Genomic DNA, 23539 nt, shown 5'->3' on the forward strand with positions numbered 1-23539 from the left:
TCATCTTTTGGTTAGAGTGACAAAATTTGACACAATCCATTACTTTTATGACTGATACAATTTAAGGATGCATGATCTTTGATACTTGGCAGATCCCACTATTTAAAGTTTGGAAAAACCCAATGTTTCTAGTGGGATGGCTAGATGACTACCTCAGTAATTTCCTTCTGAATCATTGAACCCTAGAAGATGATATCACAGTTCTATGTAAGGAAATCTTATATAATTAAATGGTAGCAGATACTCAAATATATACCCACGGCTGGAATATCAAGAAAATTTTAGAAAGATATATTAAAACTCTTAGTTTCATTTTTGCATATTCTTTTTTCATTTTTACCCATATTTGTGCACATCTTGCTACATTTCTCATACTGAAAGTAAAATTCATTTTCACTTTACATTGCAGGGACTTTTACTTCCTGTATCCTTGCCACCATTTTTATTCTTTGATGTGGCATCTGATTTTATGGCTGCATAATTTTATATCTCTGAGTTGCCTCTGAATGAAGTTATGATCAAATACTTGATTTTGAAGATCTAAGAGACAACTCTGGAAGGAATCGTTTCCACCCTGCATTTAGGGGAGTAAAACATGGGCACCAGGCTCCTTGGATTCCTCAACCCCATTCACTACTTGTCGTTTCTTCTAATCTCTTCAGAACATAATGGTCAACTGCTTGCCAAAGATATTGCCTTTTGGAGCAGATGCTGTCTCTTATATCATTAGTCTTCATATACAGTCAGACTATGTGGGAGACCCATGGATCCAGAGGCATGTGTGAGCTATCTTGAACTTCCACCTTGGGAACATAGGGAGGGAGCTCAGTCACATCATGTCACATCAGACAGAGTTCATTGTGGAGGTGAATGATCTGGTCAACACCTCCTGTTTCATAAACATGAGTGTCACAAAATGTTGGTAAATTACTTTGAAAGGATCTTTTTCACAATGGCAGCAGAAAGAGCTGCATGCCAAGAGATGCTGAGTAATCAGTGTTTGTGTTACCCCTTCTCATCATCTTCCTAAATGCTTGTCTTTCAGTGCCAGGCCTTGTTGTTTCCAAAGCTTAAGCAAAAGCAGTTAAAAGAATACAAGGTAGTGGAAAGACAATTCCCATTAGTTCATTCTGCCAAATCAAGGTAAAAATGGCCTTTAAATAGGAGCTAATTCTCTGACAGATAATTAGCTTGTCTCCCTTGATAAAGCATGTGAATTGGATTGAATGTGTTATAATTAATCTTGCATATTCTGGAAAAATACATTGTCTGCCTCTATTAAGTGAATCTCTTCCTTCCTACCTTGAGGGTGACTGAGAAGTCTAGTCTTTTATCCAGTGGGAACTAAATGAGTTGAATGGGTATTGGTTGACTCTCCCATACAAAGACTGGGGGAAGCTCACTGTGAGAAGCACCAGGAAAAGAGACTAAATTTCATCTTTCTTATATGCACCTTTAAAGACTTTGAGAATGCTTTGGGATATAATAATAATTGCCTTAAAACCAATCTTTGACCAGTGATGTTCATTTGGATATGCAAGACAGAGAGTTTTACAGTGATTGAAAAGTTGGTAATTCACTTCACACTTAGCTGGTGACTCTGGAGAGTGGCATGCAAGGGAGAAGGGGCACCAGAACTGCCACTGAACCCACAAGTCAAAACTCTTTCCTGAAATTTCTGTCCCTGCCCTAGACATTTGGAATGTCTTGACACATTCCCATCTGGCTATTCAGTGCTCTTGGGTTGTTTTTGGTCATTGAAAGATAAAGCCATGGTTTCTTGATCTTTTTTGTGTTAAAATGCATGTTGAGGAGATGAGGGAATATGGGACTGAAGGAGCACCTGGCAGATAGTCATCCCAATAAACTCTACTCCAATCATTTCTTTGCCTGAGAAGACAGCAGCTGTTGATAGTTTACCATCTCAGATTTTAGTTATTGATCATGTCTGTGTGTGTGTGTGCGCGCGCACACTCATGGACTCATAAACACACTCTTCAGTTTCTTAGATAGGGACTAGGGTGCCAGTGAACTTTACCATTTTTAAAGGATAATAATTCTAGGGGAGATTGGGGTTCACCTGATTGTGCTCAGGGCTTACTCCTGACTCTGTACTCAGAGATCACCCTGGCACTGGATATTGAACCCTGTCTGACCACATACCAGCTGCATTCCAGGTCTTACATGCTGTACTAGCTCTGTGGCCCCTAAATGGATAACCTTTATCATTTCTGTCTGTTCAGTGTGTCAATCACTCGCTCCTAGTGGCTACTGAGTTTCTGTGCTCATACACTGCCCCCAATTGAGATGTGCTACATGGACAAAATACGTGCTGAATTTCAAAGATATCGTACTTGAGAAAAAAACTGTAAATATTTTCATGAATATTAGTTTTAATATTGATTACATCCTGAAGTGATACCATTTTGGGAAATGTTAGGTAAATTATATTATTGGTGTGAATTTTACCCATTTCTTTATACTTCTAAATGAAACTGTTGGAGGGAAAATCTTGTTATGGAGTAACTAGCTTTGCATTTTTATTGAATGGTGCTGTCTCATGGTAGCAGTAAGAGTATTATTGTTTGGGGTAAGGGTATAGGATTTGAGTCATACCTGGCAGTGCTCAGGAGTGACCCCTGATGGGGTGCTCAGACTGGCGCACCCACATAAAAGGCAAGAACTTTAACCACTGTACAATCTCTGGCCCCCTGTAAAAATATTTGTGTCCCTATTCTTTGAGGAGGAAAGTAGACTGAGAGAAACAGTTGTTATAGGACAACAACCTCCCCATCTTGGCAGCCTTGTCTTCATCCAGGAAAATTATCCAGAGTCACATAACAGAAAGAGACTCCGAGATGATTGGTTCGGGAGCTGGTGCTCTGTGCCAAGACAGAACTGTTCTATAATGCAGACTGGGTCCCAACACTGCCTAGGTCCAGTCACCTCCTGGGTCCAATCACCGACTCAGTTTGATCACAGACTGAGCCCGGTCACAGACTGAGTCTAGTCACATGATCAGCGATGCCTACATGGTGCAGCTTCGGGAAAAACTCTGAGCCCTGAAACTTCCTTTTAGCTTCCTAGCTGACAGGCCTGTGGTGAGGGAGAGTATTGTTTTGCTAATCAGGACTGCTTCCTCTAGGAGCCCCCAAACCTCCACTCCATGTATGTCTTCATTTGTCCTTAGAAATAAGACTACTATTTGGTAAACATTTTTTCCTGACTTCTGAGAGTCATTTGAGTAAATTGTGTAACCTGTGTGTCTGTGTGTGGGGGGAGACGGGGAACTCCTGGCTTTGAGCAAGCTTGTTGGTGACCGTGGCCTAATGCTGTGAGTCTGTGCTGAGTCTCATGTTGGTATCACAGCTGTGCTGCTGGATTTTCTAGAAAGCATCGTCTCTCATCAGGAGGCCATGAGTGACAGGGGTGCAGTGACGGGGAAAACTGAGAGCTGTGGTATAACTTGTGTCTTTCCAACTCCCCATCTCCTGAGTAACAATGGTTGATTCCATTTTAGGTTGGAACAAATGGCTCTGTATTTGACAAATGCTTCTGCCAGTGGGTTAAGCAGGCAGGTATCAGGGCCTGCTTGTTCAGGGCCCTTTGACCAGAAGCTCTTGGGTTCTCTACTCCCTCATCCTCCAGGCAGAGTTACATCCTCTGTAACTCACCTGTGTTCTATCACCTCTTCAATACATGCAACTCTTAAATATCGATGTGAGGCTGCTATACATCCCATCAGAAATAGCTATCGATGGCTTGTGAATAGGCATAGGGACTATTAAGTGGAATTTTGTTTTTAAAATAATTCACCTTTTCTAGAGTTATACTTTCCTAGTATCTGTCTTATTTCCTTTCACTAGCTTGGTTTTCACATCAGTTGGTGCCCTCTTGGATTTTTTTTCACATCACTTAATGTCTATGGTGGCTTTTGTTTAAATGTTTAACCCAGGATTTCATATGTTTTCTTTTTCTTTCTTGTTATTGTCAGTTTTTCCTTCCTGGCTCAAAATAGACTCTGTGTGTTTCTGTGATTCTGCTAATCATTCCCTCGTGCTTGTACTCTGGTCCTGGCCGTTGTCCTGCAAGGCCAGCTTAGGTCATTAGCTCCTAGAAAGTGTGTATTTTTAAGTACGCTATGCTCCCCCACCCCGTGAGGAACATTTCTAAGAAAAGACATATTTAAACTCTACTTAAAGCTACAGATGAGAAGCTTCCCTTAACAGTGAAAACTAGGTTAAAGCAAAAAAGTTAGAAGCTGTCAAAGAGATTTCTTGAAATGTCCAACCAACCTTCCTTCTTTCCTTCTTTCCTACCTTCTTTCCTTCCTTCCTCCCTTCCTCCCTTCCTTCCTTCCTTCCTTCCTTCCTTTCTTCCTTCCTTTCTTTTTTCCTTCCCACCTTCCCTCCCTCCCTCCTCCTTCTCTCTCTCTCTCTTTCCTTCCTTCTTTCTTTCTTTCTTTCTTTCTTTCTTTCTTTCTTTCTTTCTTTCTTTCATTCTTTCTTTTTCCTTCCTTCCCCCCTCTCTTTCTTTCTTTCTTTCTTTCTTTCTTTCTTTCTTTCTTTCTTTCTTTCTTTCTTTCTTTCCTTCTTTCTTTCTCTCCTCTCCTTCCCCTCCTCAGGCAGATATTACTGACAGTTTCAGTATTTGTTGGCATATCTTTCCTCCTCTCTAATAGGTAGAGCAGGTTCGTCAGAATCAACTAAAAGGGTACAAAAAATTAGACATTCTTCTATCATGTTCTGTCCCTGAGAATTTCATCTTGCAGATACCAGAAGCTCCAGGAACCCTTTTCTATCTTTTTTTTTGGCAGTGGGGAGGAAAGAAGGGGATTCTCATGCAGTGCTGAGCAGGCTTGGGCCCCTCCTAGTGATTCTTGGCCAGCTGGATGGCGGTTCAATGCATGGGTATAAGGTTGCAATGTTGGGAAGCAATGTATGGGCCCAAGGAGGAAGTGTTGATGGTCTCTGGGACCACATCTGCTGGTATTTTGGGACTTCCAGATCTCTCTGCAATAGGTCCCCTGCAACAGGGGGCAGGACCACCCAGAGCTGGGGATTGAACTAGGGTCAGCTTCATGTAAGTTATGCAACTTAACCTTCATATTACTCTCCAGCCCCCTTTTCTATCATTTAAGAGACCCCAGGATGTGCTTGCTTCCCTTTAATATGTACAGTCAATGTGTATGCGTTACATCTCACCATGTCTAATGGCCGATCCAGCTAGCTTAGAGATGCCATGCCTGATTTTGTAAAGTTTTATACACTGTACTTTGCTCCCAACTAAAATCATCTCTTGGTGTATGTGTGTGGAGGTGAACTAGGGGCCACTCTCACTGTTCCCTGAAACTCCGCAGCTGAGGACTCTCTCTGACACCTCATTTCTTTCTTGAGAGAGTTACATCTCCACTATTTATGGCTTATGTACAATGTCCCAGGAAGAGGTTGAGGGGGCAGCAAGGGGGTTAAAAGTCACTAGCTGTGAATTGTATTGGAGTCCAGTCCTCTGAAGGTGTCACCTTTTGTCACATTTACAGCTTGCATGTCATGACTGCAGGCTGTGTCTCTCAGAGAGGTCTTGGCTTTCTTCCTGTCCAGGGGAGGGACCCTGGAAGATCTTCTACTGAGTCTACCTGGCTGAGTCCACACCTAACCTGTAAGCAAGAGCTGCATGGTGGCATCACAAAGGGATTTTGGACTCTCATTCAACTTGGCTTCTTGGCTCGAAGGTGGAGCATTTATATGTGTGAGGCTCCGGGTTTGATCCTGGCATTGCAATAAAAACAAACCAAAAACCTATTCTTCTGCCTGTCCTCCTGCTAAATTTCCTCTAATGTTCATTCACCTTTGTGTTCTTTATTAGATTCATCTTTAGAAATAATTTATATTTATTAATAAAATTAATATATAAAAATTGATTTCTATTTATTAATAAACTTATGATTATAAGATATGTATAAACATACACAAATTTCCCAAATTCCTAGAATAATTCTAAAAATTACATAGTAGGCACTTTATAGTAGTTTCTGATCTCTTTCCAAAGGCTTATTAAATGAGCATCTCTCTATATAATTCAGGAGTTGTTCTAGGTGATAAACAGTAACTACTTATAATTCTAATCAATATCTTTTAGCTTATTTCACTGTTTTCCCACTGTTGCTCTGAGGAGGCCTATAAGTATTATCATTAGCCCCATCTTACAAATGGGGACAAAAAGGTTAAGTGACTTTGGTCAAGGTGACACTGCTAAAAATTGTGGACTGCCTAAATCTCAGTGTATTTTTGTCTTCTTCTGAAACAGAAGTTCCCAAATATGTTTGGTTATTTCTATACCTCCTTTTTAGAAAACAAAAGTCACTCGGTGACCCCTAATAATCTACCTTTTTTAAAAAAATTAGTGAAACACCATGAGGTACAGTGGTAGACTTACAAACTTTCATGCTTGGGTTTCGGTTATACAATGACTGAATATCCATCTCTCCACTAGTGCCCATTCTCCACCACCAACGATCCCAGTATCCCTCCCACCCCCACACTCCATTCCCCCCACCCCACAGAGACTGGCCCACATCCAAAAGAATAATCTACCTTCTTTAAGCAATCAGAAAGCATCCTCAACTGCACCTGAGGCTAGGATCCCACCCTGCAGCATCCCAGTACCCTTTCAAGGGATGGTATTGTTAAGCAGTACCCCAAAAGCTTAGATGGAGGTGCCCACATTTTATAATCATAAGGGAGAGAAGAAAATCCTTGCATCACTTGGCAATGAGGCCTCATCTGAGTTGGGCAGCCTGTCCTTGCACTGGCCCCTGGGCATGGAAAATGTTGTCTACTACACCCCTGTATGTGGCATTGCCTATTGGGCCCCTTGTCATATAGGCAATTTATTGCTCACCAGAAAGTCCTTATATGACTGTGACCATAGAAACTAATTTTGGAGGGAAGGTACAATAGAGAGATGGGTAGGGCACAGGCTTTGCAGAGGCTGACCAGTTTAATTCCCAGCACCCTTCGGGTCCTCTAGTACCATCAGGAATGATCTGTGAGCAGAGTCAGGAGAAAACCCAGGCAGTACTGGGAATAGCCCGAAAACAAAGTTAATTTTAGATCCTGACAGATTCTTGGAATACAATGGATCTAAACGTCTCAAGATGTAGTGACAGAGCTCAAAAGAGGCAGGCAGAGCACTTAGCTGTAACCGGAAAATAAGGGAAACCCTTTTGAGGGGCTGCAACTGTTTGAATGAAGGTCTGAATCCACTTTGTGAGAAACCTGTGCAGAGTTTCAGGTGTAAAGAGCAGCAGTGTGTTGGCCCGGAGGTAGGAAGGGACTCCCTGATCACCACTTGAGATGTTGCTCCCACTTTTGCTGTTGCCCATAAATATCCAGTTTGCTGGAATTGGCATATGAAAAATAGAAGAAATGTAAAAAGGATCCACTCCTCTTTTCTCCAAGTAGCAATAGGGATCACAGAACTAGGACCGAGTGGCAGCCAGGGAGGAAGGAGGCTGTTGTCCAAATATTTACTGCCCTTCCACCTCCTTCCCAGTCCTCCTGTCCCCCTGAGAAATGTCAGGCAAGACTTCCATGGGGTGTGGCTGGGAAGTCTGGTGGTGTGCTCTGTGAGAGAACCCAAATAGTCTTTACTCCAGGTTGAGCAAACAATGAGCTGGTGGGTCCACCACTGAGCCTTAGGGTTATCAGGGTCATGTGGACTATCTACAGTTCCTGCCTGCCTCCTCATGCAGAGAGGCTTTTTTTTTTTTTAATTAAATCGCCATGAGATGCAGATACAGAGCTTTCATGTTTGAGTTTAAGCAACACCTATCACTCCACCAGTGCACAATACCCATCACTCCACCAGTGCACATTTTCCATCACCAATGTCCCTAGTATCCCCCCACCCCATCCCAGTCCTCACCCTGCCTCCATGGCACACAATTTTCCCAATACTTTCTCTTTACTTTTGGGAATTATAGTTTGCTCAAATTTTCCCACCACCATTCAAGCCTGCCTGCCAGGGGCAGGCGCTAGATAATTTATTTTCTGTTGCTTACTTTGAATATCATGAGAGGTCACACAGCCGCAAAAGCAGCCACATGCTTCTGGAATTCTAAGATTGTAAATGGTTGGGGTTCGGAGACATCATAGAGGAGCCTCTTGATGCTTTAATTTGTAGAAGATTCCATATTGATTTTCCTAGTCCAGTCCTTGGGTGATCTATCCCTGAGATCCAGTGGGCTTGGGTGGATCAAAGCATTAGAAGAGTTTCATCTTCACATTCAACTTTATTCCGTATTCAGGCTCACTACAGGATTCTATTAAGTGACTTGGAGAAGTGGTTTCTAGGCTTTTGGTGAACTGAAAATGTGGGGGGTTGGTATAACTCAAATTTTGATGTGGACACTTGCTCCTTTTCTGACCACTTCCTGAATTCTCTTAGCCACAGTCCTTTGACCTCAGGCCATATGAGGATGCATCTTCCTCCTTCAGACTGCTTTGAACTTTGGGGTTCCATTCAAACCCAGCTGAAATGCATTCACCATTGGAGCCAATAGACCATTGAGTGAATGACCCCACCCAGACTTTGCTTGTGTAGCTTGTCATGCTTCCTGCCTGCCCACCCTCCCACTGCTGTCATGGATGATTCTAGATGACCTTTGGTGAATGTAATTTCCAAGGAGAATGTTTCACAGTAGAAATATGCTGTCCCTTGAGGCTTGCTCTTGGTATTTCTAGAGATTTATTTAATTGGACTCTACTTAAATCCCTTTGGGAAACATACTTTTGCTGTGAAGTTGTGATGTGTTTAATTTGGGTTCTAAGATAAATGTAGGTCGGGGGGGTGGATTATTAAGCACAAGCTTTTCTTTTGTATGGTGCACTTGTTTAATGAATAGCTTTGCTGGGTTTTCCTATTTGTTTGTTTAGTAATGCTTCTTTATTTAAACTTCTTCAGCACTGCAAAGCAAAGTGTGTTTTCCCCTTCTTCTGGATCTGAAACAATAATGGAGTATCTGGCCTGGCTCATGAGAAAAGCTTTGTGTTTTACTCTACTATGCAGCTCACTTTCTTCCCTCCACAACCTTCCAGTTTGATCTTGGATTCCCCCCTCCCTTAATCCATCTTGAAGAATTAACCAATATTGAGCTCCTTTTCAGTGAGCTGAGAAGGTGAAGGCTGTCATAGTGTAATGTCCCCAAGACACAGAAAAATTTAAAATAAATGTTCTTTAGCACCCAGAAACTGCAGGGAGGGCAGGATTTTGGGTAGTTCTGATGGGGCGGGGGTTTGGGGCTTCATCTAAGAGGAGGTGTGTCTTTCAGAAAGGGGCAGGCTACTCTGCTGAGAGCTGATTGGTGGAACTAAGATTCTGGAAGACTCCATCAACTTCTTTCATAGGGGCATGCTGGTCCTTTAGCTATTGCTTGCTGGATTGTATAATTCTGGAAATATATGCAGGAAATAGGACAGCAATTTAGGCATGATAATTTTCCACAATAAAGCAAATTAGCACCTTTGACCACAGAGAATAAGACAAACCCAGAGACTGTCCAGGTTTTAGGGTTGGCTGAGCAGCCATGAGTTAGCTTATAGGCTGGCTATTGGTCCAACACAATATTGCTCCCACACCCTGTCTTCCAACATGTGAGTTTAAGTTGACGGAGATGTGAAGGACTGTTAGTAAGGACATCAACATTTCATGGGTACATAAAGACCAAAGGCTGGGATACTGCAGTCATTAACAGGCATCCCTGGGTATAGTGTCAATTGTGACAATTGTAATCAATTGTAATCTGTTCTGTAAATTGTGTCAATTGTAATCTGTTCTGTTCTTGCCTATGTTACCTTTTATATATAAAAGAGCCTAAGCTATATTATTCTATTCTTTCCAAGGCACTGTAATGGCCCCAAAGTATTCTGTTCTTTCATGCTTCCTGCCCTGTTATATTCTAGAAAGTCTCAAACTGTTTTACTTAGGGGACTGTCCAACTGAGGAGTGGGGGTTCCTTGCTTGTGCGAAGTAGGAAAAAGAGGGGAACAGCCTCAAGAAGGAAATCTATTGCTTCCCTCCCATTCCACCTCTCCCCCCCCCCCCCCCCCCCCCCCCCCCCCCCCCCCCCCGTCACCCGGGAGAAGTTCCTGGGAGATTTAGGACTGATGAGTCTGTGATGAACTCCATGGCACAGATACTCTTGTTTCAGAAGCCCACAGGCAGCCGTCATTTGAAGTCCGCCTAGCCACTGGTTTCTCAGAGCCGTGAACTCAGGCTGGTTCTCTGCAGGAAAAGAAAGTCAGTCCTAAATCTTACCCGGCTTTTCTGTTCCTCACCTTCCCTCACAAAAAAAGAATTCCAGGAGGAGAGGAATGGTGAGGTAAAACAATAAAGGGTTGGGGGAGACAGGTAGACCATGATAGTGCTCAGGAGAGAAGCCCATGGGCTTCTTCAGAGCAGAGAGCCAGTCCACGTTCTGGGCAGGGATATGCAGGTCACTCCCTCAGAGTAGGGAAAGGCTCATATCTCCAGAGGAGAGATATGGGCAGCCTTGTGTGTCCCTCTTCCTCTACCAAGTTAGTTTAATATAGTTTTTCCTGTCTGGTGTCCCCACAAATCCCAGTCCATTGCTAGGGTGGCTGCCAATGGGGAGAGCTGGGAGCAGAGCAGCTGATCTTCTTTTTGGATGGTGTTTGCCCGGCCTCTGCTCCAGGGTGGCACCTCTCCCATGGGGTCTGGCCACCTCTCTCAGGAAGTCTCCCAGGCTTGGTCTGGAACTCTGCATCTTGAGGGGGTTCTAGGCTCCTGAGAGTGTCTTTGTATAGAAGGCCTTGATGCCACTGGGCTGGTTCACATTTTGGACAATTTTCCCCAGCATACCTTCTCAGAGGCCCCCTCTCTGCCTGTAACAGTGCTTAGGGATGCCTATTGGAGAGAGTTCATAGAGGAGTGGAATGCTGTGGTTCTCTGAGGTAACAGGGGTGTGTGTGTGTGTGTGTGTGTGTGTGTGTGTGTGTAAGGATTTTGGCTCTGTACACCTCCTCTTGACTCTTTCAACATAGGTCTGGAAGACTTTCTGAGAATTGTTTGGAAATCCAGGCCTTGGAAGCACCTCAGGTAGATGCTTCTTTCCAGTACTGCTCTGCAGGACCTCGGTGAGAGGGAGGGCTGGAAGGCTGCAGTGAAGGGAGGAGGAGAACCCAGCTAAAGGCCTAGATCTCTCCTTTTCAGGAGTCCTGCAATAACAGGGTTGCTGGGCTGGAGATTCTCTTGTCTCACCCTTTGAATTCTGCTCTCAGCAAAGTCCTCTGCTGGAGAAAGAAACTTAAGCTGTTTAATTGTTGTCTTTGTGGAAAATTACACGACTGTCTTCAGCTGTTGCTTCTGGCTGTGCTTTCTGTTCTAATGTAAATAAAGGAGGCAACAGATTTAAAGGAACAGGCTCTATTTACATACTTGTGAAGTAGCTTCTCAAACAATCTGCCCCTGTTTTGGCAAATACAAACAGATGAACCAGGTGATATCCTTGTGTCCTTAAAGCCTAAGAGAGAGAGAGAGAGAGAGAGAGAAAGTGTGTGTGTGTGTGTGTGTGTGTGCGTGTGTGTGTGTGTGTGTGTGTGTGTGTGTGTGTGTGTGTGTGTGTGTGTGTGTAGGGGAGTCTGGGGCTGTTGTTCAGGAGCTTAGGACCTGCCTCCCTTCCTGGGAGCTGCTGTATTTTTTGCATGTGAGATTGAGAGCCTCCAGGATGGACTTGCAGTTTATCCCTGCCTTCTGGTGCTAGCTCTATCCTAAGAGAACACATAGGTCCCTAAAGTAGCTCTGGAGCTGGGACCCTAGATTCAAATGGGGGGTGGGCTGTGATGATCTTTTAAACATGGAGGAAAGCATGCCAAGGTTTGGGGTTCTCTGGAGGCACTCCATGCAAACTTCATTTTCATTTCTCTCACCCCACTTCCTATGTCCTGTCTCGCTCTGACTCAGTTCATTTTTTCCCCCCGAGGTAAATTTTAAGGCAGGAATTTTGAAAAATTCCTTTTAAGTAGTGGTGGGGGGATAATACAAAGACTTTCTCAAAGAGGAAGTCATGCATTTTTAAATGTGGCACATTAAAAGTGCTCCTAAACAAATGAATAATTGAAAATAAGCATAGAAAAATATAGAAGCAACTTTTTAACTGAAAACATGTCTGTGGTACTCTAAGGAGAGAACAGAACAAAGAGGATTGTTTTTAAGTTCTTGGCAAATTGTATAGCCAAATACTAGCTTACTTCCAGAAAGGTAGAACTTTGTAATACCAACTTATGGTGGGCGAGATAACATGCGATCTGAAGGTAAAAAAATTAGTTATGATACCCATGTTATACTGAGTTTACCAGCAATTTCTATTTCACGTAAGAATCCGTGCTCTAAATTATGATTTCTGTCCAGAAAAGTCAATAAGAGGATAATACTATTAACCTTAATTCAAGAAGATTGTAATATTTTAGGAATATAACCTAAGCATTTTAGGAAGTTTTCTTTTATTAGACAAAACAGCACAATCTTGTTAGATGAACTAATATTGAGTATTATTATTATGTCACCAGTAATCCACCGGGAACATACTTTTCTGAGGGACATTCTTGAAGCTATTTCTACTAATGATTTGTCACTAAGTGGACATCAGGGAGATTTTTATCTTTTAATTTTCATAAATTATTTCCATAAAGAGACAGGTTGATTATCTCATTGCCTTTCCTCTATAGCTTCTCTTGGTGTCAATTGTATCAACACATGACCTGTATTCCTGTGACTCATCCTGTGTACAAAGAGATTCATGTAAAACTCCTCCTGCTAAGAATTGAAGTTCAAGTAAATCTAGCAAAATAGATGTGTCAAGAAAAGAAACTATGAGCAAACGAATACGTATCAGTAGAACAACTTTCATTGTACAGTGTGGCTGCACCTATATTTATAATATACCCAAGTTTTATAGAGAAGTTTGTAACCCTTCAATTGAGCAATTAAAGTGATGAAAAATTGGACTGGAGAGATAGTACAGCAGTTAGGATGCTTGCCTTGCATGAGGTAGACCCAGGGTCAAGTCCTGGTACCTTTGATTTTAAGTTCAGTATATATTTTGCATATCTATGTCATATAAAATTTTTCTCTATTTCTAAGATTGATAGGAAATGTCTTTTAAATTTGCTGAGATATATTTATGACTATTTGATAAGCCTAGAAGAGGTTTTTTATTTCTCCAATTCTCTCGACGTCTTAGGGCACATATATCCGAGTATAATGTGATTTCTAAGGGTGATCTGCAACCACAAGCCCCAGTTTCTGTCTTAAGCCACTTCCTCTGCACTTGGTAGAGGAAACCAGGACCCAGGCCACACAGAAAGGGCTGGGGGAGGGTGCCTACAGCCTCTGCTTCCATATCCTTTCTCTTGCTTGGAATTGATTCTAGCTGTTTCTATTCTCTGCATTGCTGAACCAACTGTGCCATCCTTCAATATTCTACTAACACCTAGGAAACCTTGCTGTCTTTGCTATTCCTTAGACGAGTCTGGCCCACATGGCTACATGGTTGGAAAGTCTTAAATAAACAGGGTGTGTGTGTTACAGGCCATTTGAAGTTGATCCAGAAAGAGCCAATCAAGCATGTCCCAAATCAGTCTATGGACATGCATTTGGCAGGACCACTATTGTAAATCCAAGGTGAAGTTCTCTCACTGCTGCCATCTATACTATTGACTCCTTTCCACCATGGACTTTTAGAACCATCCATGGGGCTGAAGAGATTGTCCACTGGATAAGGTATTTGTCTTGCAAGCAGCAACTGCAGTTCAAGCACCGCCAGGAATGATCCCTGAGCACAGAGCCAGGTTTAAGCCCTGAGTACCACTGGTAAGGCCCTAAACAAAATTTAAATTAATTAAATATATGTATAAGAGATAATGTGTGTCTGCTGCCAGTTAGACCAGACAGTGAAATCTGCATGAGGCAAGGAGCTAACAGATATATATCAAATACATCAAATATATATATGTTCCTTAGATACTAACTCAAACAATCAAGAAACACAGGTTTTGTTTTTTTGTTTGTTTTCTTACAATTTATTTTCATTTTTCTTCTGAGTTCTATCTTTTAACAGGTGGGAATTTTTGTATGTGAATACAGCACTGGAGTACTCTGACACAATGTTCCACTAGCCATACTTAGAGACTCAGACTCTGCCCTTCGCCCCCAATGCAGTTGCTCTCTTCCCTGGGTAACAAAGCTGCTCCTTTATCCCCAGCTGCTTTCTTCACACACACTGTCTCACCTTTATTGCCTTTAGAACTTTTAATTTATTTTTATTATCATTATTAGTTTTTTTGGGGGGGTGGTTGGGCCACACTGAGTAATGCTCAGGGATTATTCCTAGTTCTGCACTCAGAAAGTACTCCCGGCGGTGCTCAGGGGACCATAAGGGATGCCCCGTTACCTCATCCACTACAGCATTGCCCATTCCCATACCCTCCATTGCTTTTAATGAGTCTTTAATGGAGCTCTTTGTTAGGAAAGAGATCCTAACATATTGGGCAGGGGGAGCAGAGGGAGGAAAACTAGATGATCAAACAATGAAGGAGAAGTCATCTGTTACTGAAGTTAAAATACCCAACTTTGGGAGAGGGCTAGAGATAGATCTAGTATAGTGGGCAGGGGGCTGGCCTTGCACCACCGGATGTGACTCACCGCCCCCCCCCCCCCCCCCGCCCAATAAAGTGAAATGTTCATATTTGCCTGTGGAACAGGAAGTCTATTTCATAAAAACAAGGGACAGAAGTTATCTCTGAAGGTTCAGCCAATACCTGAACTTTTCAAATCCTTGTCCTACCCCAGGGAGCGCTTTTCTGCCCTGTAAAGGATGAGTGACTTAGAGCTTATTTAGGGTTTTCTGCTCTGGAAGACTGTCATAAACTCCTACTCATTAGGCTTCTTTGCTGCCACAAGAATCTTAGGCAAAATGGATCTTGAGTGTCTGCTTTGATGTTCCACGTTTACCTGGAGGACCCACTGCACGGCCTCACTGGAGCTCCTTTTAGACCACTAAGGTTTTAACTCCCATTAGTAGAGTAAGACCACTTCATCTCCATCCAGAGCCTAGGAGATGAGCACTGCTATTAACTTCATATTCCAGATGGAGGAACTTGTGCTGTGAACAACTCTTCTCAGGAATAGAGCCGGGGAGTGCTAGGAGTCATGAGTTTAAACTCTACTTCTGGAGTCTATATTCTCAATTACTGGCCTCAAAGTACCATTTTTTAAAAAAATATGGGTCACCATAAAAAAAATCTATATCTATATCTATCTATCTATCTGTCTCTCATCTGTCTGTCTGTCTGTCTATCTATGAGGAGTGTGATCAGCCTGCTTGCAGTAAGCTTGTGGAAGAGCCTAAATTGCCCTCCCTGCCCCACCACTTTTGGGCGTCACTCCCTTTGGACAACCTTCAGTGAGAGTTTTCCTCATATTTCTGCAAACTGCTCCCTTTTCAGCTGCGCCTGAAACGCTAAAGCTTGCATGGAGAAGTGGAGTCTATCTTTAAATATGGAAATCTCTTGCTGCATTTGGGTGTGTTTAGTTAGTTGGTCACTCAGAGTTCTGCTTCCCATGACCAAGGGTTCCTCTGTCTCGAAGCAGCCATAATCAAAATGTTAGCGGGAGACCCAGAACACCCCTGTAGGGAGAGGTTTCCCACTCAGTCTGGTATCTTATGTTTCTGTGGGAGTCTCCTAAACTGATGCCCCACTATGGGCAGACACATTGGGGGGTGTTTGTTCATTTTTTCCATTGGTTGCCTGGTTTTCTTTGTTGTTGTCATCAGAATCAACATGCTGACCATACTCAGGGGAGCACAGAAACTTATGGGAGAGAGTTTGAAAACCCTTGCCTCTGGCTTATTACTTATGCCTAGAAAACATTTGCATGGAGCCTTTGGCAGTTGCTGGGTGCTCAAGATTAGCCAGACTGTGTGATTCTGGCTGAGGGGAGGGAAGGAGGGAAGGGTAGAGAACACTTTTTTTTTTTTTGCTTGTTTGTTTGTTTGATTTGCTTTTTGGGCCAAACAAATTTGTTCTTACCCCTTACTCTGCACTCAGAAATCACTCCTAGCAGGGCTCAGGGGACCATAAATGGTGCCAGTGATCAAACCAAGGTCAGCTGTGTGCAAGGAGAGTGCCATGTCCACTGTACTGTCTTCAGTTTAAACTGCTCAGTCCTGCTCTGGGAAATCCAGCTGTTAGAATGGATTCAGTTTTTGTTGAGAATGTGAGGGTAGAACTTTGGCATCGTGCTGATCTAGTAAGCTTTTCTTGTAATGAGTGCTTGTTCTTTGGTGTTAAGGCTGCCTTTGGGGGTTGGTTCCTGGTTCTTTTTTACATACAAGAAGGTTAAAAGCTCTGAAACCTAGCTTCTCCTTAAACGTTTAATATTAAGTACATTGGCAGGGCAGAGGGGCCCAGCCAGCTTTGCATGGTGGGCCATGTATGGTGCCAAGGTTTGAACTGGGGTGGGCTGCATGGAAGGCTTGCACCTTCACCCCACTGCTAGCTTTCCAGGAAACTGATTTCTTACCCATCTCACAACCCTAAGAGGCTGTTCACAGGTCTGTCTCACGAGTCAGCCTGCCTCTTCCCCCCTCTCTCCACCACCAAGTTCCGCTCATTCTCCACCAGTCATCTGTAACTGTGTTGCAGAGTCCTCGGATAAAAAATAATGAATATGAATACAGAATAATCAAATCTCACAAGCAATTAGCACTTCACTCTAGTGGTAAATGATGGTTCGGAAAAACAGAACCTCCCCAAAGCCCCAACTCCTTCCTTTCTTCCCTCCACAACTCTCACTTCCAATTCAAGGGAACAAATCCTCCCTCTGTAAAATCATCGCTGTGAGATTCTGCCACTTGATTTTAAGTCTTACCCATACCCAGAGAGGTGCCCTTCATTGGGCTAAATGGTAAATGTGCACAAACCATGATACCTAAACTGAGCAGGAGACTACTGTTTCTTTCTACTGCTTCCAAGAAAATTGCCTTGTTCTGCTAATAGATTGAATTCAATATCCTCTGCTCTCCACTTTGCCCCAGATTAGTCTACAAGCAGGGACCTCACAGTGTAAGAATGACTTGCATATACCATGTACCCAGAATTTTGCACAAGAGGACCCTCTGTGATTCAGAGCACTCTGCGTCTGTCTCAAATACTCTCCCAACCCCCAATGGGTTTTTTCCTCCCACTAGGCAAATGGAAGGCCCATGCCACCTGTTAGCATTACATCATTGGCTCCCAGAACACAGTTGCGCCAAAGGCCTTAAACAAAGTAGTTCTTGTATTGTTTGCACTCAAAGAGCTGACATCATGCCAACTGATGTCATTGTATGTCTTTGTGTGACTGCTATGGCAACAGGGCAGGTGGGGAGCCTCCAGCTGATGTCATTGGGAAAGTAGGTGTAGAGGCAGAATTTTAAAAAGCTGTGCACTGCTTTTTACTGTGTGGGGGGTTTTCTGGCATGCATTAAAAAAAAAAAACCTAGCTGCTTTTAAGACAAATTATAGCATGAGTACCCTAAATAAGAACAGAGAGAACATTTTTTGTTCCTCTCTGCCTTCAAGACTTCATTTTGTTGTTCTTTACTTTCTTCTTTTGTGGAAAACTGTAACAACTGCTTTTTACTTAGGGGAAAAAAAAAACCAGTTGATTTTGTTCCCATCACAGAATCAGTGTGACCCTGTGTGCTGGGATTTCATGAAGGCAAAGCTGAGCAGATTTTAAAATAAATAAGTCTTTGGAGTTTGTGATGGCAACAGTAGCAATTTAGAAACAATCATTTTAACTACTCATTAATGATTTTTTTCCTAGTTTTCCATTTCTTTGGTGTACTTCAAAAATGATTGCCTTGGGCTTGACCAATGGTATTATTATGATTTCAGAGCAGAAGACACTAATGATAGGGCAGGAAAGGCAGAGCGTCATTTTAGAAATCAATGAGAAGTATAACTAGTTTTCTTTCTAAAAAGCACAGGGAAGTGTAGATGCTTCTATAAAAGTCCTCATTAATATCATCCACTTTGAACTTTTTTTTTTTGATCACTGGGGGGTCTCATTGGTTTAGTGTGTGCGATGGCTAACAGCTTTGCGAGTTGCTCTAGGTCATCACCCAAAGCTTCCTGCTGTGGTTGCCAGTGATGAAACTAGCTGTGGGGTAGAAGTCAGTTTCAGAAGCTCCTGGACAAATGAACTCCAGGTGCCGCTTCAGTACAACTAGGTCCTGTCAACACAGTGCATCCTGCTCTCTCTCTCCTGATACTGTCAAGATGAATGAAAGCCTCCATTTCTGGGGTTAAATGCAGGATTTGGGTGGCTTTTAGCTTAGATACCCCCACCTTCTTTATAAAGTCAAGGTCTGAATTAGTCCAGATGTTTGATTAGAATTAGCAAGTATTTGGGGAGAATATTGTCAACTCAGATTTTGTGGCACTTACATGGATATTGTATAATAGGAATCTCATAAGAATTCTTTGAATTAATTTATCTATGTACATGTGTGATTCAGCTAAAAAATACAACCCGAGGTAAAGGTAAAGGCCCTCCTGTTGATCATCGATTTGCTCGAGCGGGCCCAGTAACGTCTCCATTGGAGACTTTGTTGTTACTGTGTCTGGCATATCCAATACTCTCGGTAGCTTGCCGGGCTCCCCGAGAGGGGCGGAGGAATCGAACTCGGGTCAGCCATGTTGGCCGCTTGTAAGGCGAACGCCCTACCCGCTGTGCCAGGCTAGTCCGAAAGTAGTGAGTGGTCGCAAGGTCAACCTAAAGTCAACCTGCAGCAAACTATAAACTAAAAAATACAACAGGAAAAATTAAATAATACTGTAGTATCTTTACTTTCCTCAGCTTAAACAAGAATTTTTTTTTTTTGCATGATCTTTTGGCTCTTGATCACATATGTGGCAAATGTTTATAAAGTGGATTTTCCATGTAATGTATTTTTCTTTCTTTATTGTATTTTAGCTAGAATGATTAAAGTAGTGCTAACTTTCACAGTTTTATTGCACAATGTTAATTCACCTTCACTATCCATTTAATATTTAAAAAAAAACGGTTTCATGTTCCTTTCATTGCTTTTAATGGCTACTAGTATATCACTGGATGAAAACTGCAATGTTACCCATTCATGACATTTCATTTTTGTTTATAACTTGTCTTTTTCTATATAGTAGACAATGTATTAGTGAACATCTTTCTGTTGATTGGCGAATATCTCTGGATAGATGATTTCCTTAATATATATCCTCCTATGTAAATATTGAATTTGTTAAAAAGGGGAGTTTTGTATTTTTTATTTTTTTGCTTTTTGGGTCACACCCGGCGATGCTCAGAGGTCACTCCTGGCTCTGCACCCAAGAGTTACACGTGATTGTGCACGGGGGACCATATGGGATGGATGCTGGGAATTGAACCCCGGTTGGCCACGTGCACAGCAAACACCCTAACCACTGTACTATCGCCCCAGCCCACAGAAGATTTGTATTTATAATGCAAAAGCTTCACCATTTTAGACTTTTTGCACTAGACCCTTAATGTAAGGAGGCAGAATGGAGTCAAAGGAACGTATTCATGATTCTATTAGAGATTTCCTGATAGTTTTATGAACCCTTGGCCTCAGAACGGACTGGGGTGAGGCGGTTTCCAGGTTTTGTTCTAGTAGATGTGAGGGCAGGTAACATTAGAGTCCTCAAATGAAAATATCACAGGAGAGATCATAAGCTATCTCACCTTATCCTTTCTGTATTTTGTCTTTCTTTAGAAAGTGTTACTCTGTTCCTTCCACCTCTGACTAATTACATAAATGTTATAAGTGAAAAGATTCATTCCTGCTGAGAGATCATTGAGTACCAGACTGGGTGCTGACCACTTCATATGTGTGTAATCATTCTAAAGTCACAATCATGCTAAGAGGGCAATGCTGTTATCCTCATTTTTTCCAGCTGAGGAAACAGACCTACAGAGACACATTCTCTTGCCTACGTAACAGATCCAGAAAGTGGGACAACTGGCATGGCAGTCAAGATCCTCTGGCACTTCCAAGGTCCCTCCTCATAAGCAGTTTCCTGGATTTGGAGCAGATTGTCAGAATGGATGAGATGGGTTGATGAGGATGCAAGAGACAGGTCAGCTGTGCTCAGACACTAGCACAAGCTTCTCACCCGAGGATGTCATCCATGCCTGCTCACCTCCCCCAAGGGCAAGATTGTATGTAGGCCACTGAGCATAGGGCTCTTTGAGGTGAATCAAATTTGCTGCTGGTGTATTGGCTGGACACTGCCTGGAACTATTTCTAGGGAAACCTGTCCCAGTTTGTGTTGAAAGCACTTGCCCAAAGTACCGAATGGAGCCATAGCCTCAAGCATGTCCAGGGTACCCAGATGGACCTGTGGTTTTGTTTGGATCTTCAGAAAGCAATGATTTTCCTAAATAATATGGCACACAGTTCTTCTGGTGGCCTCTCCTGGCAGCTCTGGCTTCCAGAGATAGTCACACTCGCTCTCTGTGCTTTGGTTCCAGGTGGACTTAGCAGTTTTAAGCAGAACCATGAAAACCTCTGTGACAACTCCCTCCAGCTGCAGGAGTGCAGGGAGGCGGGGGGCGCCTCTGCGGCCTCCGGCTTGCTACCTCAGTCCATCCCCACCACCCCGGACATCGAGAATGCAGAGCTGACCCCCATCTTGCCCTTCCTGTTTCTTGGCAATGAGCAGGATGCTCAGGATGTGGACACCATGCAGCGACTGAACATTGGCTACATCATCAATGTCACCACTCACCTGCCCCTGTACCACTACGAGAAAGGCTTGTTCAACTACAAGCGTCTGCCAGCCACCGACAGCAATAAGCAGAACCTGCGGCAATACTTTGAAGAGGCTTTTGAGTTCATTGGTAACTATCTCTCCAGGGTTGTTCTTGCAGTTTGCCTCTTCTCCCATCCTTTTCCCTCCAGCTTATACTTTAATATCCAGGCCAGGGTTTATATTCCAAGGTTGCAGGAAATTTGCTCCAAGATGAAGTCTGGGTTTTCTCACCTGGTGCAAGATTTTCTCCTAAGTCTGAGTCCATCAAATGCGTAGATCCATCAGGATGGATGTAGAAGGCAATTCTGGTGGGGATCTGTCCCCTAAAACATCTTCCTCCCTCAAGTGCTCAAGGTAAAAGTGTTAGAGACTAGTCACTGAGACCTTTTACAATATAATTTTGGAAGAATGGATGGAAAGTAGGAATTAGAGGTCACTGCTAACACCCCTAAGCTTCTTACCAGAGGTAATATGTAATAAATAAGATCCCCCCCCCAGATCCCAAGTCTACCATACTTATCAAAGCCTTCATCCAATATAGGAGCTGATTTTATTTCTTCACCTTGAGTTGTTATTTTGTAGTTGGCATGCCTCTTTGTGTGAGTTTGTGGCAAAGGTGGCATTTGCTAAAGTGTTGCTTCTGAAGAACCTTTTCCTAAAAATTAAAACAAATATGAATGCCTTTCCACAGTTGGTCAGTGGAGGGCTATGACTTTCTATCTACCACCTTGTCTCTGTTCATAAGCCATGGGTTGCAAAAGGACATAAATGTGAGTACTGGGGAGATGGAACTCAGTTGCTCCATGGTCGCAGAAGTTAGAATAATCAGTCCATGGTGCCCAAATAGTTCCCAATGGAAAATTTCAGCAAAAGTGCACAGCAATTTCTAGCAGGAAGCAACCACAGTCTCACCATCAACTTTTGCTATTTATGTGGCCTTAAACTACAATAAGTTCCTAGGATCACTTAGGAGCACCTAACCAATTCTCCATACTTTTTATTTTCAAGTGACTTCAGCCTTGATTACCGTGAACTGGAAACCCAGTAATTTTCCTATTAGATTTTTTTCTTTTGGAGGGTAGTGGGGAGGGAGTCACGCCCAGTGGTACTCAGAACCTACTTCTGATTCAGAGATCACTCATTTCAGACATGGGTGACCATATGGGTTGCTGGGGATTGAACCTGGTTCAGCCGCATGTGAGGCAAGTGCTTTACCTGCTAGTTATACTATTTTGGTGGCTCAAATTTTCCTAACATTCGCTAAAATTTTGATAAAATTGATTTAACTGTGGCAAAATTAACTGTGGCTCAAATTTTCCAACAAATTGGCCTGTTTCAGGAAAAATGCTCTCACATTTGGTGCTCTGTTGTCAACACAAAACTAATAGCCTTGGGTTATGCAGTCATTAAGTCTGCTGGATTTTTCTTGAGTTTGCAGCACTTGTCATTTTGCCCAGATGCTTGGTTTGCTAATTTTGTCTTCATTGTTAGACCGTGGAATACATTGTTTGGACATTTGGAGGAAACTGGGAATGACTGCTGCACTTAAAAAATAAAATGACTTCTTCAAGGTCTTAGGGATTATAGTGTTAGAGACAGGAGCAGAACCATGTGCTCCTGGTTCTCTGTAACGAGCTATTGCTGTGCTTACCATGCTCTGTTAACTCCTGATGCATAACTTGTGGATATAAAGATCCCTCAGATTCTTTTTTGTTGTTGTTGTTGCTTTTTGGGTCACACCTGGAATTGTTCAGGGTTACTCCTAGCTCTGCACTCAGAAATCACTACTGGTTGTGAACAGGGGATCATATGGGATGCCGGGAATTGAACCTTGGGTTGACTGCATGAAAGGCAAATTCCCTACCCACTGTACTAACACTCTGGCCCTGCCCTCAGATTCTTTATAACTGACCCAAGGAATTCCTTGAGCTTCAAGGAATAAGTATTTGTCTCCATGTTGAGGAGGAACTTCCTGCTTTCTATATGATGTTATGACTGCAAGTTTATCTGACTTAATCCCAGTGGGGGGAAGTTAGGAAATTGTTTTCCATTTAATGAGTAGCATAAGATATACTTATTCTAAGAGGATTTCAATCAAAGTACCCACATTCCTTGTAGATTATTCAGGCTTACCTACTTTTTCAAAAGGAAAACCAAACAAATAGCAAATAACCTGTAACCTGAAAACAACTCTGTGTCACAGGCCGAGCAGGATCAGGGGATTTCTATTGTTATGTCATTGAACAAAATGAAATATTAAAGTTTTAGGAAAATTACAGCAAGTTTTATAGACATGTTCATGGAGAATTTAAAGTAAGTGCAATCAGGGTTTAGGATTTAACTATGCCAGTTGCTTCAGTCCTGACATAGCACAGCACATAGCACTGTCTTCCCATTGTTCATTGATTTGCTCAAGCAGGCCCAGTAATGTCTCCATCATGAGACTTGTTACTGTGTTTGGCATGTTGAATAAGAGATATTATTGCCATGTTCCCTGAGTCTTTTTTTTTCATTTTTTATAATTTTATTTATTGAATCACCATGAGAAAAACATATGATGTCACATGGTTGCAGTAGGGGCCACGCTATTTTGAAATTCCAAAATCTTAACACTTAAATCTGGAAGGATTTCTGCCAAAACCTGCTGGGTTCCAAGATTTGAT

At 42.6% G+C, this 23539-nt stretch overlaps 1 protein-coding gene across 1 annotated transcript in view; it reads left to right on the forward strand.

Annotated features, from left to right (window-relative positions):
- DUSP10 (dual specificity phosphatase 10) overlaps window positions 1–23539 on the forward strand; it is a 41608-nt gene that overhangs the window by 14154 nt on the left and 3915 nt on the right. The window contains exon 3 of the mRNA XM_056110626.1: window positions 20596–20964. Coding sequence (XP_055966601.1) covers window positions 20596–20964 — 369 coding nt within the window. The remainder of the gene's footprint in view (window positions 1–20595; window positions 20965–23539) is intronic.

Source organism: Sorex fumeus, unplaced genomic scaffold (assembly GCF_029834395.1).
Source record: "Sorex fumeus unplaced genomic scaffold, SorFum_2.1 ptg000010l, whole genome shotgun sequence".
Taxonomy (NCBI): Eukaryota; Metazoa; Chordata; class Mammalia; order Eulipotyphla; family Soricidae; genus Sorex; species Sorex fumeus.